We start from the raw sequence: 14024 nt of genomic DNA on the forward strand, positions 1-14024 counted from the left end.
CAAAAAAAATGTGTTTGAAATATATAAATAATTACAAAATCATTTTATATTTTTTAATAGTCGATAAATTTAATAAAACAAAATTCTATAATCATAGACCATTTATATATTTTACCATAAAACATATTACTTTGATACATTCTAATTTGATTAGCACAGTAATGAAGACAAAGTCATTAATCATTAGGGATGGGTATGTGTCAGATTAAGTCAAGTTTTCGGTTAATCTGACTTGATCTGAACTCCACTAAAAAATTATACACATTCCTTCCAACCTTAATCTGACTTGTCATTTAGAGATAAAACTCGAATTTGATCTGATCCTACTGACCAGATCTAAAATAATATATTTGTAAAAAATATTACTCTTATAAAAAATAGAGATTTAATTGAAAAATAATATATAGATGGATCTTATTGTAATTATCTTTACATATATACGACAAGATTATAACTTTTTTTCGTGTTAGATTGGGTAGTATATTTTCACCATAAACTCGAATCCAACATGATTCAGATATAATCTCTAAAAAGTCTGACTGATTCGATCTAAACCCAAAATTCTTTTAAAAATCCTATAAAAAAAACTTGAATCAAATCAAAATCCATCAAATTTTACTCCATTATCTATCCCTATTGTAGATACCCATTTTGTCTGGGTTATTATTATTATTATTATTATTATTATTATTATTATTATTATTTTATATATTTTATTTTATTTTATAGGCCCCAAATTACAACATGCCAACCAGACCCATAATTACAACCCAGCAGGCCCAAACCGACAAAGCTCAACCAGCCCAATAGACCCAACCCAGATACAGTTAACCTAATTGGAGTCAGTTGCAAGACCCGGAGCCCAAATGCAAGACTCGAAGCCCAAGATCCGACTCGACACAATTATATCAAAACCTTAAACATATTAGGGTTTCTGGTAATTCTTCCAGCATCGCCTAACATCAGCCATCAGATATGGACCCATCCAACGATCCATATCACTTGAAGCTAAGGTTTCTTCTACACCCTTTAACCGCCAACTTGGTTCAGCCGTTAGATCTATCTAGATCCAACGGTCCAGATGACAAATAGGGCTTGGAACCCTAGTTGCTCCCTACTACAACTGCCATCGCCTAGGCTGAGTCTCCCATAATCGCTGCTGCCACCCACTGACGTCGTTGTTTCAACCTACAGTGATGGAAAGCAACGTCAACAGTACAAAAGAAGACATATCAATCAAAATAGATCTCAATAAAAGAATAAAATGAAATATAGGGTAAATCCTAGATTGTCAATCAGCCAACAAAGGATAACCATATCCTACAATCCCGGTAATAAATGGCCATCAGCAAAACCCACACATGCAAGATAAAAGCGAAGAAAAAATAAGGTAGGCGAGAGATCTTTCCGAAGAGAGAAAATAACCCAGAAACAAAGAACAACCACGAAAAAAGGTAGCAAACCGAAAGGAGCAAAAAAAAATTGAAGAAAGAAAAATATAGGGTCTTCTTTTTGAAAACAAAAATAAGAAAGGAAAACCGAGAGAAGGGAATGAAGAACTTACCACCCTAAGCCACGCGTCCAACCACTGGAGAAAAGAGAAACCACCGGAAACCGAAGGTAACCCCTTCGTTTCTCTTAGATCTATGAGACTAGCTAGGGTTGGTTTTAGGTTGAGTGAGGTGTATTTTTGGGTTTAGGGAAAGCGGGGTGACATTTTAGGTAAGGTTTTTAGGTCGTCGACCACCATTGTGGCGACAAAATGATCCGGTGAGTGACGACTGGAGGCTTTCAGTCTCCCCCGATGAGTAAAAGAAGAGAGAGGGCAGAGAAATTTCCTCTATCCTCTTTAGATGAGAGAGAGTGAAATGAAAAAATGGGGGAGTTTTGGCCATTTTCGCCCATTTGTTGGATATATATATTGTGGCCTAGACAACGTTGTTTTGGGAGGAGATTTATGCATTTTGTGCGCGTGAGCAAACCCTTTCCTAGGTCCTTATAACTTTGTAAAAATCTGATTTGATCACTGAAATGAACATCTATCTGTTTTAATTTGTGCTCTAAGTTTTGCCCGTGTTCTGTTTTAGTCCCTTTTCTACTGATGATTTTATTTTTAGGGTTATTTTTAATTTGAGCATCCTATTTTAATAATTTTCATTTTAGTTCTGGGCTCGTTTGTTTCATAGTTCTATTATGATTTCTGCATTTGGTGCCTTATTTTAATAATGTTTCATTTTGGTCCTGCTGCTTATGGTTTTATTAAGATTCTTGATTGTATATCCTGTGTGATTTACATTTTGACCCTAGCTCTTTTTCATGTTCGTATAAGCCTGTTAGTTTACCTTTTTATTTTAGCGTTTATTTAAGTATGATTCTTATTCTTTTTGTTATTTTTAATCTTACATATTTGTGCTTTGGTACCTCTAAATTTCTGCATAGATATCACATATTATTTTCTTTTCATGTCGAGAGTCCCCCTTGTTCTCTATCACTCAACAAGGAAGTGGGAAAGCCAAGCCTTAAATACCATTCCCAATAGTGTTTCCAATACTATGTGGGATTGAGCATTACCAACACTTGTTCCCAATACTATGTGGGACTGAGCCTTAAATAGTGATATTATTTTTGAATGTTTTGCTTAAAATTGCAATAATCGTGATTGATTGTAGATTGACATTTAATTATGACATATTTAATCGTATAATACTAATGCAATTGGTTGCTGATTCAGTTGTTTTAAGGTGCATGATTGTTAATTGTTTCCTGAATAATCACATTGTATTGGAAACAATTGTTGATAATGCTCAATCCCACATAGTATTGGAAACACTATTGGAAATGGTATTTAAGGTTTGGCTTTCCCACTTCCTTGTTGAGTGATAGAGAACAAGGGAGACTCTCGCGCGCCGCCGCCGCCGTCCGTCTAGGGTCGGGTCGGGTCGTGGTCGTGGTAATACGTGTCTTCGACACGTCCGCGCGAATACTATCTTTTTAGAGAAAATTCTTAAGAAACAAATGCAATACCACCAGTCGTTGCGATTTTGGACTATCGCAATGCGACTATGTAAATCGCAATGTGATAGTCCAAGTTCGCATTGCGATTGTCGACTATCGCATTGCGATAGTCCAAGTTCGCATTACGATAGTCCAAGTTCGCGTTGCGATAGTCGAAGTTCGCGTTGCGAATCTGGAAACTGATTTGCGATACCGGAGATCGCATTGCGATTTAGTTGGTCATTTTGGCAAATCCAAAAAAAGTTGGTTAAAATCGTATATTATAAGGCATATTTGATCACTGAGATTATTTTCTCTATTTTAAAACCCCAACTTTTTTCAAGATTAAATTTAATCGATCATTGCCGCACTAAAAAGCGTAAGTACCCTATTTATCATAAAACATAAATACCGATTTCCGACTTTGCATTTACCTTTTTGGTGGTGGAAAGCTGGGGAGAATGAAGATTTAAATTTGGGGGAAATAGCGCTTCTTTAGAAGTAGAAATTAATTTTCTGACTATAAAACTTAAAATTTTAAAGATTTAAAATATAAAATATATAAATAGTTATTTGATTATAGGGCACTATTTTATGTAATTGATTAACTATTAAAAGTTATAAAGTGATCTTCTAATTATAGGGTATTATTTTAGTGAGTTATTCGACTATTAAAAGTTACAAAATGATCACTCGACTATTTATATGTTCCAAAATTGTCTTTTTCTTTAAAAAAAAGAGGAATGGTCATTTAAACTAGACGTTAACATACTAATTGAGATATGATGATAGTTTGATATTTTGAAATCATATTTTATCATATCTCAATTAACATGTTAACGTTCAACTCAGACTATCGTCAAATTTTTTAATGAAAAAGGACGGGGTTAGAACTTACGAATAGTCAGGAGACCATTTTGTAACTTTAACAGTAGGGAACTCAACAAAATAACACCCTATAGTCGAGGGACCACTTTGTAAATTTTATAACTTTTAATAATTTGAGAACTCAACAAAATAGTAACTATAATCGAGGGACAATATGTTTACTTTGCCCTAAAATCTAATTTATCATTTGTAATTATATAGTAATTTCTAAAAAATAAATTGAAAATTTATGATTTAATGATTAAAGCCATTGTTTACGCTCAGCTCCATCAGATTCAGACAATGATGGTTTTGGGTCCAAACAAAGCAAAATGTCTCTTAGCGAATAGGCTTAATAGCTCGTCCAATTTTCCTTGTGGGTTTCTTTGTGTTAATCAACGTTCACAGCCCATATATAAATACGGCTCTCAAGTCTTCAGCTTCAAGCGTCAATTGCCTTCAATTCTGAGAGAGAGAGAGAGAGAGAGAGAGAGAGAGAGGAGTAGATCTTCGCTTCTCTCCGTCGTTCGTCGTTTGTTGATAACATCTTTCTTTTGTCTCAGGCAACTTTCTCTTCCAACATAAAATCCAAAACAAATTTTCAATAGTTACTTAATTTTTCTCTAATTTAGCTTATGTCTCTCCAGATCTGCCTTTTTTCTTAAATGACTTCACTTTTGTTTCAACATTATGTTAATCTCTTGAATTTTTCATCCTTTTCGTAGTTTCATATTATAAGAGTCTCGGAAAAGCGTCTTATATTCGTTAAATTGCTCCAATCTCATTTTCTCGGATCAAAGATATTTCGTAACATATGGATCAGTCCATCTCTCTTTACTTCCCGATCGTTAGCTTCTAACTTCGATTTTCAAACTCCATCTATGAATTCGGAAATTTATATGTGGATTTTGGTATTTGGCAGACGTGAAAAATGGGGTTGTCTTTCACAAAGCTATTCAGCCGGCTTTTTGCCAAGAAGGAGATGCGCATTCTGATGGTTGGTCTTGATGCTGCTGGTAAAACCACCATTCTTTACAAGCTTAAATTGGGAGAGATTGTCACTACCATTCCTACCATTGGTATGCAGCCTTTTTCACTATTTCTTATTCAAAATAACTTTTCTTTCAGGTTTTGATATATTATAGAATTTTGTAGGATTCAATGTTGAGACCTTGGAATACAAGAACATCAACTTCACTGTTTGGGATGTTGGTGGCCAGGACAAGGTACCCATCTTTGGCTTTCATTTAAGGTTTAATACATTTTTATGCTGTTAAATTGCAACTCAAATTGATTTTTTGTGTCAAAAGAATTTTTCCCTCTAAATAGTTGCATGATGTTTCTAATATTACACTCTTATCTCTAGACCATAACAACCGTAAAATTTGCTGTTATTCGACACGTGTTACACATATAAAATTTAAAAAGGAAAATTATTGAAAAAAGATATAATATTATAATGAAAAAAACCAACCCTCAAATTTCACCGTTGATCGGCCATTGTTGGTCATTTGTTGTCATCGTTGATCGGCCATTGTTGGTCATTTGTTGTCACCATTGACACCATCAAAATTGTATTACTATTGTGATCAAAATTTGATCCCCACCCACTGTGAAACTATATCGATCATTGTGAAAAGTGCTGCAAAGGATCGTCGATTTTCTAAGTTTTCGGTCGTTCTTTTTCGATGATTTTGACGGCTACACCTAGTCGTACGTTATACGGCTACTACCATTGAGTTCACCACCCTGCTTCGAACAAAACCCAACCAGTGTGACCCTTTGTCGTAGTCGGAGGTGGGGAATGGTAGGGAGAAGGAGGGACGACACATGGTTGATTTTTTTTTATAAATATTTTTATTATTAAAAAAATAAAAAAAATATATAATGATATGTACCTAAAAGTGTAAACGAAGAAAACGTTAGACACCTTTTTTTAAAGAAAAACTTAGGGTATAGTTTAGGCACCTAAAAGTATATTATGCCTTCATTTAAAGATTATATTATTAAAGTTTAATTGTAAAATAAGTGTCCAAACAATACTGTTTTTATCAAATAGATGTATAAACTTTTTTTGAATTATTCATGTGCTTAACGTTACTATTTTAGGTGTCTGGGATGTAACGGTTGTTAATAAATTTCTTTAAGTGACACATGTCACGCTATGGTAATTTTAAAAATAAAAAATTATTATATTTATATAAAAATCATTTTTTCTAAAATTACAAAAAAAAAATCCAACTCCTTCATCCCTAAACCTAACCTCCCTTTCCGGCCACGAAGGTTGTCGCCGCCCTTGTCATCCCATTGGTCGGTTGTTGTCTTCTTTGTCATCGTGCGCGTTGTTGGATCGCCTGAGTTGCGAATTTGGGGGGTTTGAGTTCCCCTGAGACGTGGTTTTGGGTCGCGATTTTGCCTTTTCCTTAGTCAGAAACACGATATTTATGGTTGAATTTAGCCTGTCTTTGGGTGGAGGTCTGATCAACATTAACCGATGACATTCGGCATGAGTTTAGAGGTTGAAATGGTAGTTTTCCAAGTTTTGATTTTTTTTAGTTTTTTCAAAATTTTTGGTATTTTTTAATATATATATATATATATATATTTATTGTTTTAATTTAAATAAAATTTTTAAAATTACCAGAACTTGACACATGTCACTTAACTGTGGAATTTAACGATTGTTACGGTACATACACATAAAGTGGTAACGTTTGTAACATTAGATACATGAATGATTCAAAAAAAAGTTTGAACACCTATTGGAATAATGAGAAGTAAGTTGATTTAATATGATTTTCTATATAGATCCGACCATTGTGGAGACATTACTTCCAAAACACACAAGGACTTATTTTTGTGGTTGATAGCAATGATCGTGATCGTGTGGTTGAAGCTAGAGATGAGTTGCACAGGATGTTGAATGAGGCACGTTGAGCATAAAGTTTCTTATGGCTTATGGTTCTAATAAAATCTAACATATTGTTTTATGTGCATTGACAGGATGAGTTGAGGAATGCTGTCCTGCTAGTATTTGCAAACAAGCAAGATCTTCCAAATGCAATGAATGCTGCTGAGATTACTGACAAGCTTGGCCTTCAATCTCTCCGCCAGCGCCACTGGTAAGATGAACCCCTTCACTCTCGCTGTCTCTGTTGGTCTATATTTGTGGATCTGCATTTAACCCCCCCCCTTTTTTTTTTGCAGGTACATCCAAAGCACGTGTGCCACTTCTGGTGAAGGTTTGTACGAGGTGAAGACACTCGTTTTTTTTCCATTTGATTATTATTTATATTATTATTATTATTATTATTAAAAAAATTATTATTTACATGCACAGGCCCAACTCTGGCCCAACAGTGACCAAACACGGTGGCCCAAATCAGAAGTCCAAGGAAAACCCTAAACCAGATTAAGGTTTTCATCATCTCAACAGTCAACCGCCTCAATGTCAACGGTTGGATCTGGCAAGATCCAACGGTCCAGAAGCCCAACAGCAGGAAACCTTAGGGTATCATCAGCCTAGGGCCACGTCGCCACTTCCCTTGATGCCAACATCCCGCCGCCTCAGGAAGCTGCTGCCACTGCTTCGCCAGAACGCTCCAGAAGATCCAGCTGCCCCTCCACGTTGAACCTCTATGGTGAGTCACCACCATAGTCCGGTGACTCACCAAAGAGCCCCTTTTTTTGGGCTGGTCCAAAGCCATCACCATGGTGGCTATAAAGCCACCAAACCTGCAAAATAGAAAAAAAAAAAAAGAACAAAAACAGAGGACGACAACCATCGAGAAACACCAACAGAAAGACAACAACCACAGTAGAAACAAAGAAAAACAAAAATGGAGCAATACAAAACAGAGACTAACGAGCAGCAAGCAACCCAAAAACCAAAGGAAAACGAAGGAAGAGAAACAACTTACCCTCTGAAAGTTCAAACATCGTCGGAAATCGCGTGAAAACCAAGGTAAAACGTAGTTTTTTTTCCCTAGATCTACTCCGATTAGGAGATTTATAGGAGAAACAAAGGCTAGGCTCGACTTTAGGGTGTTTAGGGCTTTATTATAGTGTATTTTGGGGTTTTTGGCCACCGTCAACGGTGGCCGGCGGTGGTGGTTTGCGACGGAATAAGGCGGCCGGCCGGTGATCGGTCTCTCCCGGCCAGAGATTTTTAGAGAGAAGGTAGAGCATTTTTTCATTCTCTCTCAGTTAGAGAGAGAATGAGAAGAGAAGAAATGAGGATAATGGCCCGAAGGGCCGGCCATTATGGGTTTATATACCCCTCTCAAACGATGTTGTTTTGGGTAGGGGGTATATTCGTAATTTACGCTTATAGGTAAACCCTTCCCGCAATACATGTACTTCTGTAAGTTTGCAATTTAGTCACTGAAAATGATTTTTGTTTTTTTAATTTGGTTTCGTAAATTTTATTTTATTTATTTTAATCCTAACCCGTATACTTATATATATTTAGGATAAATATCCATTTTAGTGCATCATAATTTTAATTAATTTTATTTTAATCCTGATTAATTAATTATTACAACATTAGCAATTAAAATTCTATGATATTTCGAGTTAAGGCCTTTAGATCTTATATTTTACATTTTAATCACCTATTAATAATTAAGGGTTAATTATATTATTAGTAATTATATTTTTATAATAATTCAAATTATGTTCATTGATTTTGATATTTTACATTTTAATTTTGTTATTTAACTACTATTTATTTGCATTTTATTATTATTATTATCCTTTATTTTTCAATATGTTTTAATTATTGCTTTAATTATTATTTTATTTTAGTCATATAGATATCTATATATATTTATATATGTTTTTAATATTAAGAAATGGGTTGTCTTAAAACACCTAGAAGTCTTTTTCTGATATTCTTAAATAAATAAATATCATATTTTTATAAATTATATATATTAATTTATGTTAATTATTTTTATAGAAATGTTTTATTAATATTTATTTATTTTTTTAATATCAAGAAATGGTTTGTCTTAAAGCACCTAGAAGTCATTTTCTGATATTTCTAAATAAATAAATATCTTATTAATATATGTTCTTAAAATTATATTAATAAATTTGAAATAAAAGGATTATGAATTAAATATATATTTTTAAATTTTTAAATTTTCAATAATAGAGACAATTTATAATTAATGAGTACCAATTTTGGGCATTGTGGGGTGTTAATCATTCTCCAAACGTAATCGACCACGAATTCCTTTTTATTATTAAAAAGAACAAATTTTTGTAAAAACGCGGACCAGTTTATCTTTTAACTGATGTTTTCTTAAAAAATCTTTTAAAAGATAATTTTTAGGTATTCGACCTACCTGACCCAAAAGGCCGATGGCAACTCTCGAAATATTTTAAAAACCATTTATTCACATCATTTTTCCCGCTAAGTAAAAGTAAGAAAATTTCGTACCCGGACAAAAACCGGTTACGACACGAGGGACTGGACTGGCTCTCAAACAACATCGCAAACAAGGTAAGCTACTTGCATTTAAACCTGAAGTTGCAGATTATATCCATTTGGGTTTCTTCAGTTTCTCCTACCTTCTATTTGTTGGGTCAAGCTCCCATCTATTACTATCCCATTCAAACTTAATCACCATTCATAAGCATGATCTACGCAATCAATAGGCGAGTCCTACACATATGTATGGTAATGATTAACGGACGGGAAAGTAATGGACAAAATAATAACGGACTATATCTCAACCCCAGTTTTAATGCTGATATTCATATACACAATCTGCAGGCATAGATGGCATAATTGAGTTGTCAGGCACAATCTGCTGTCCTGGATGTTTTATCCCGTTCAAGTGTTTTGTTTTTCCCATGTTCTTTTGTCTCTTGCAAACATTGCCATTTATTATACGTAGTCTAAAAATAATTGATAAATTCTGGGTTTTCTTGCTGGTATTATACAGATAGCTGAAAAAAATTCCCCAAGTTTGGAAAAGTTCTTTCCTTGTTGGTAATTGAAGGCTAGCCAGTTTCTTGAATGCCTCTTTTAGCTTGTTCAATAAACAGGAGAAATCTAAAGATATTAAACAAAACAGGAGAAATCAGATACACCTATAGCTCCGCACTTAATGAAAATGCTTAAAATGTCAGTTTCTTCAAATCTGCTGGGACAGTCTGTTCCAGATGCAACTTGAGAATTCCACGGGAAGAAGTAGCAATTGAGAATTTAGTATTATTCCCTTCATCAAACAATACTTGAGTGATACATATATCTTTATTTACTTATCATTTTCACACTTTCTAAAACAATTTTTTTATATAAGACATAATTTAGAGAATCAAATCACCTAGAAATTAATTCCAAGTATCAAATAGTTCCTTAGTCAAGTAAAAAAGACTTTTTTTTTTAAATATTAGAGTAAAAAAGAAATCAGCATAATAATTTTGGAGAGCATAGTAATAACCATTATTTAAAAAATAAGTTATATCCTATGATAAATCAAACATCGACTACTTGACAATAAGACGACTGATTACAATCAAAATGATCTCGGACAACTTTGATGTCGTCTCCGTCGATCGGAGAATTGGCGATCCGGCCACCCCTTCTATAATTATTATGACAATCAATCACAGCATTAGTTCCATCCCGAACATTGCTTATGCCCCCCCAATATGCATTCCTGGACGTAGAACTGAATGTCTCCAAGCTATTTATTGTAATCGGATTGACAAACCATCAGCCTTTTCTTTCCAAGAGGATCTTTAGTTTGTGAAAGCATGGCGCTGATTCGACTCACTGTGTCTTGGATTTGAATTATCGCGTTCGAAGTAGCGATGCGTGCAAGACCGTGCAAATTGGCTTTCTATGAGCGAGGATCGTTTTCAGAGATAGAAATGCAGAAATTAGCGTCTTGGGAGTCTTTACAGATGCTATCGATCAATGCTCTATTAGCAGAGCACACATTGGCTTTAAGGTTTTTACTAAAGACAAATTAATCTTAAAACGAAACATAAGTCATAATCTTGTTTCTAAGTTAATGACATTGGAAACATAAGTGACAATTAACTATTTATAGAAGTACTTTAAGACTGATGGCTTACGAGCTTGTTTTCCGACAACATCGTGACGGCAAACGACGCACATAACATGATAGAAGTCTTAATGAAAAACAGCACATGGTCTTATTAGGGTCTTCTTCGACGATAACAATGTAGACAACACAATCAAGGTTCGAATAACAAACTCCGAGCAACACCTATATCGGTTCCACAAACACTCAAATCAAGACGCCAGCAGTTTTGATATTTATTCAAATTAATCATCAGCATTTCAGACTTGAATTCAATTTGGTTCTTTCAATTAACTCCCAAATTTCAAAATTGAACAATTCCAAAGCTCGATTTACTTAAATAATTATTTAGGTCGAATTTCAGGATGTTAAAAAAATGAACGTAGGAAATGTAACTAGAAGGAACATGGACAAGATTGAGTTCAACTTAAAGTTTGTGGAATTAGGAAGAAGAAACTTATCTTCTTACAGCTTGCACGAGAGGATAACTACATAAAGTTGAAGCATTTAGTAAAGCTCTAAAGAGCTGTTTGTTTCGGGGAATGTGAGATTCTCATGTGAATAGAATCCACATTCTTCCGTTTGGCCGGTAATTTCATTCCTAGTAATGTAAGATTACTAACAGTGGATTTTTTTTAGGTATATTACCGAGAATGTCATTACCTCCTTTCTCTTAGGTATGTTTAAATTACCGGCGTTTTGGACTAAAATTAACTTTTTGTTTATCTTGATAGATATAAACTATTATATTAAAATTTATAAATATAATTTACTTAGATTCAACCAAATATTCACCTCTACAAACTTATTTTATATACTCATGTAAACATTGCTGCAAAATTAAGATTATAATTCCCCATTTCCACTGACACAATTAATTACAAGACTCTTTTGTGAAATGCACACTATCAACTTACCATCCAAATCTTGACCCCATACGTCAAGTTGGCACTCTAACTTTCATCAAACCCCCCCCCCCCCAAAAAAAACATCGTAATTAATAATTGGAAGAAAAAAACCCACACCTAGAAGCTTTTAACAATCCTTCAACCCCACTTCAAGAACAACCTTTCCCGATTCTGACGAGTATTTTTATCGTAGTTATAAAAGAGAGCTGGCCGTATTTACGCCGCCGATGGGGCGGCCACGAAGTGGACTGAACCGGCTTCTGAGAGAGCAGCCAGGAAGGGTTGCAGATTAACGGGCTCCGTCTCTCCTTCACCAGCGGTGGGTTCCTTGAAATCAAGTGAGTCGTCGTTGTAAATGTCCCACCATTTCTCCACAAGCATCTTGATGTCTTCTCTTTGCATGTTGTCTTCTTTCCCTGTATACCTCCAAGGCTTTGATCCCTGCTTATTCCAACAACACCATCAGCAATCAACACCAACACATAATCCAACATTAAACAACCCCACCCCCAAAGAAAAAAATACTACTCACCGCTGCACAATAGTGAACAACTTTAACTTTTTCAAGCTCCACATTCTCAGGATGACGCCATAACATGGCAAGAACAAGGTTGTAAATCAAAGGAATTGGCTTGTAAATGTCCTTAAAGAACATGTTCAAAAAGTCCTGCTCCGCGAATGGGGTTGGCGTGGTGATTTCGAGAGTCCTCAACAGATATTCATAGGTCGTAAGGCTGGGCTCGAACACGAACATTCCGGCATTGAAGTAAAGAGGAGGAGGATTACCCATCTCGGCAGGCCACTTCACCTTGTCGGGACACTGTTGGCAGTACCCGATCTTGTATTGTGGTGTGTGGCTCCATGTTTTCTCACAGAAACAGTCCATTACGGCGTAGAAATGCCCGTCGGCCAAATCGAACAAGTGGTCGATGTTGTCGTACACCTGAATGTCGCCGTCAAGGTATATCATCTTATTGTACTCTACAAACTGCAACCACAACATTAAAACATAAGTACATGTCGCATTCATGGGAGGCCGACACGTGAGACCAGGTTTGATGGTAGCAAACAAACGTACCTCCCAAATCCGAAGCTTGGAGTAATTGATGACGTAGTAAGCCATGGCGAACTGGGTCTGGTTCTCGGGCGGATGAACGGGTTCGATCTCTCGTACGATACAACCCTGGTGCTCCAGGATCCGCCTATGCTCCTCAGGCACGTCGGGTAAAACGGCTACCACTAAAGGGTAAGCCGCTTTCACCTTCCTTAACCCTTTAGCTAACCCTACGACTCCTTTCACGTAGTCACCATTTCCGGCCAAGAAAGTGACGTAAGCACGGTTGCGCAAGGTGATTGGTTTAGTGAAAACGTTGGTTTTATCTCCGAATGGAACCAATTCAGGAGCCATGAAAATGAAGCTTAATGGAAAGAGAAATCAAGGAGGAGATGGCTATAAATTAGGAGAACTGAAGAGAGCTCTTAAGGCAATGTTTCTTTTTTTCTTCTTTCTTTGTTGCCAGATGGGGATGGTGGCAGTTGTTTAAATAGAAAGCTCAGATATGAACCCGGACAGTAAATGCAAAATATATTTGGGAAAACTCCATGTTTAATATCATAACGATTACTTTTGTTTCGTTTTAATCACTTAACTATTTTTTTATTTTAAAATAATATCTAATTTTATATTTTTGTTTCATTTTGGTCACCCATCGTTAAAAAGTTAACGGTGACATAGATGGGTCGTCATAAGTTAATGTCATGTCATCATTGAAATTTACCAAGATAAATCCAAAACATAATGTTATGTATGATTTAAAAAAATAATAATTATGTGAGCAAAATGGAACAAAAGTGATTATTGGGGGTCTAAACATGTTTACCCAATATTTTATCATGGGTCCAGTGATGTGGAATGTGTGCCGTACGCGTGTCATTGAGATTATCCAACGGTGAGAGTATCGATTCCGGGAAACCTCCGGATGGTTGCCATATATCTAATTAATTGTTGCAAATTGCAAATTGCAAATTGCAAAGGAAGACGCTAGAAGGTCCTTGTATCTTTGGTTGATTTGTCAAAGCGGGAGAGCGTGGGTCACGGATTTAATGTCTTGACCACAAATTATAAAAGACAAGTGCAACCAACAACAATAATGATCTTATGTTACTTTGCTTAGTTATTGGGTTTAAGGTG

At 35.4% G+C, this 14024-nt stretch overlaps 2 protein-coding genes across 2 annotated transcripts; one reads left to right on the forward strand and one right to left on the reverse strand.

The window, feature by feature from the left end:
* Positions 1-4354: 4354 nt before the first annotated feature.
* LOC120206199 (ADP-ribosylation factor 2-like) lies at positions 4355-9663 on the forward strand. The gene is made up of 8 exons (XM_039205918.1): positions 4355-4424; positions 4784-4940; positions 5017-5087; positions 6670-6789; positions 6865-6983; positions 7069-7114; positions 9335-9370; positions 9644-9663. The coding sequence occupies exons 2-8, from the start codon at positions 4793-4795 to the stop codon at positions 9647-9649; spliced, it is 546 nt and encodes a 181-aa protein (XP_039061849.1). The 5' UTR covers positions 4355-4424; positions 4784-4792; the 3' UTR covers positions 9650-9663.
* Positions 9664-11754: 2091 nt separating this feature from the next.
* LOC120206197 (galactinol synthase 1-like) lies at positions 11755-13332 on the reverse strand. Its single transcript, XM_039205916.1, has 3 exons — positions 12912-13332; positions 12366-12821; positions 11755-12274 (listed from the first exon to the last, which is right to left on the reverse strand). Exons 1-3 carry the CDS (start codon positions 13239-13241, stop codon positions 12050-12052), a joined length of 1011 nt encoding a protein of 336 aa, XP_039061847.1. The 5' UTR covers positions 13242-13332; the 3' UTR covers positions 11755-12049.
* Positions 13333-14024: the final 692 nt, after the last annotated feature.

The sequence above is a fragment of the Hibiscus syriacus genome, unplaced genomic scaffold (genome assembly GCF_006381635.1).
Source record: "Hibiscus syriacus cultivar Baekdansim isolate YM2019G1 unplaced genomic scaffold, ASM638163v2 tig00013386_pilon, whole genome shotgun sequence".
Lineage (NCBI taxonomy): Eukaryota > Viridiplantae > Streptophyta > Magnoliopsida > Malvales > Malvaceae > Hibiscus > Hibiscus syriacus.

Coding starts and splice junctions, on each gene's coding strand:
- LOC120206199 (XM_039205918.1), top strand. CDS start 4,793: ATGGGGTTGTCTTTCACAAAGCTATTCAGCCGGCTTTTTGCCAAGAAG. Junction 4,941..5,016: donor CACTACCATTCCTACCATTG/GTATGCAGCCTT, acceptor AGAATTTTGTAG/GATTCAATGTTGAGACCTTG. Junction 7,115..9,334: donor CTGGTGAAGGTTTGTACGAG/GTGAAGACACTC, acceptor TTACGACACGAG/GGACTGGACTGGCTCTCAAA.
- LOC120206197 (XM_039205916.1), bottom strand. CDS start 13,241: ATGGCTCCTGAATTGGTTCCATTCGGAGATAAAACCAACGTTTTCACT. Junction 12,822..12,911: donor CCAAGCTTCGGATTTGGGAG/GTACGTTTGTTT, acceptor TTGTGGTTGCAG/TTTGTAGAGTACAATAAGAT. Junction 12,275..12,365: donor TTGTTCACTATTGTGCAGCG/GTGAGTAGTATT, acceptor TGGAATAAGCAG/GGATCAAAGCCTTGGAGGTA.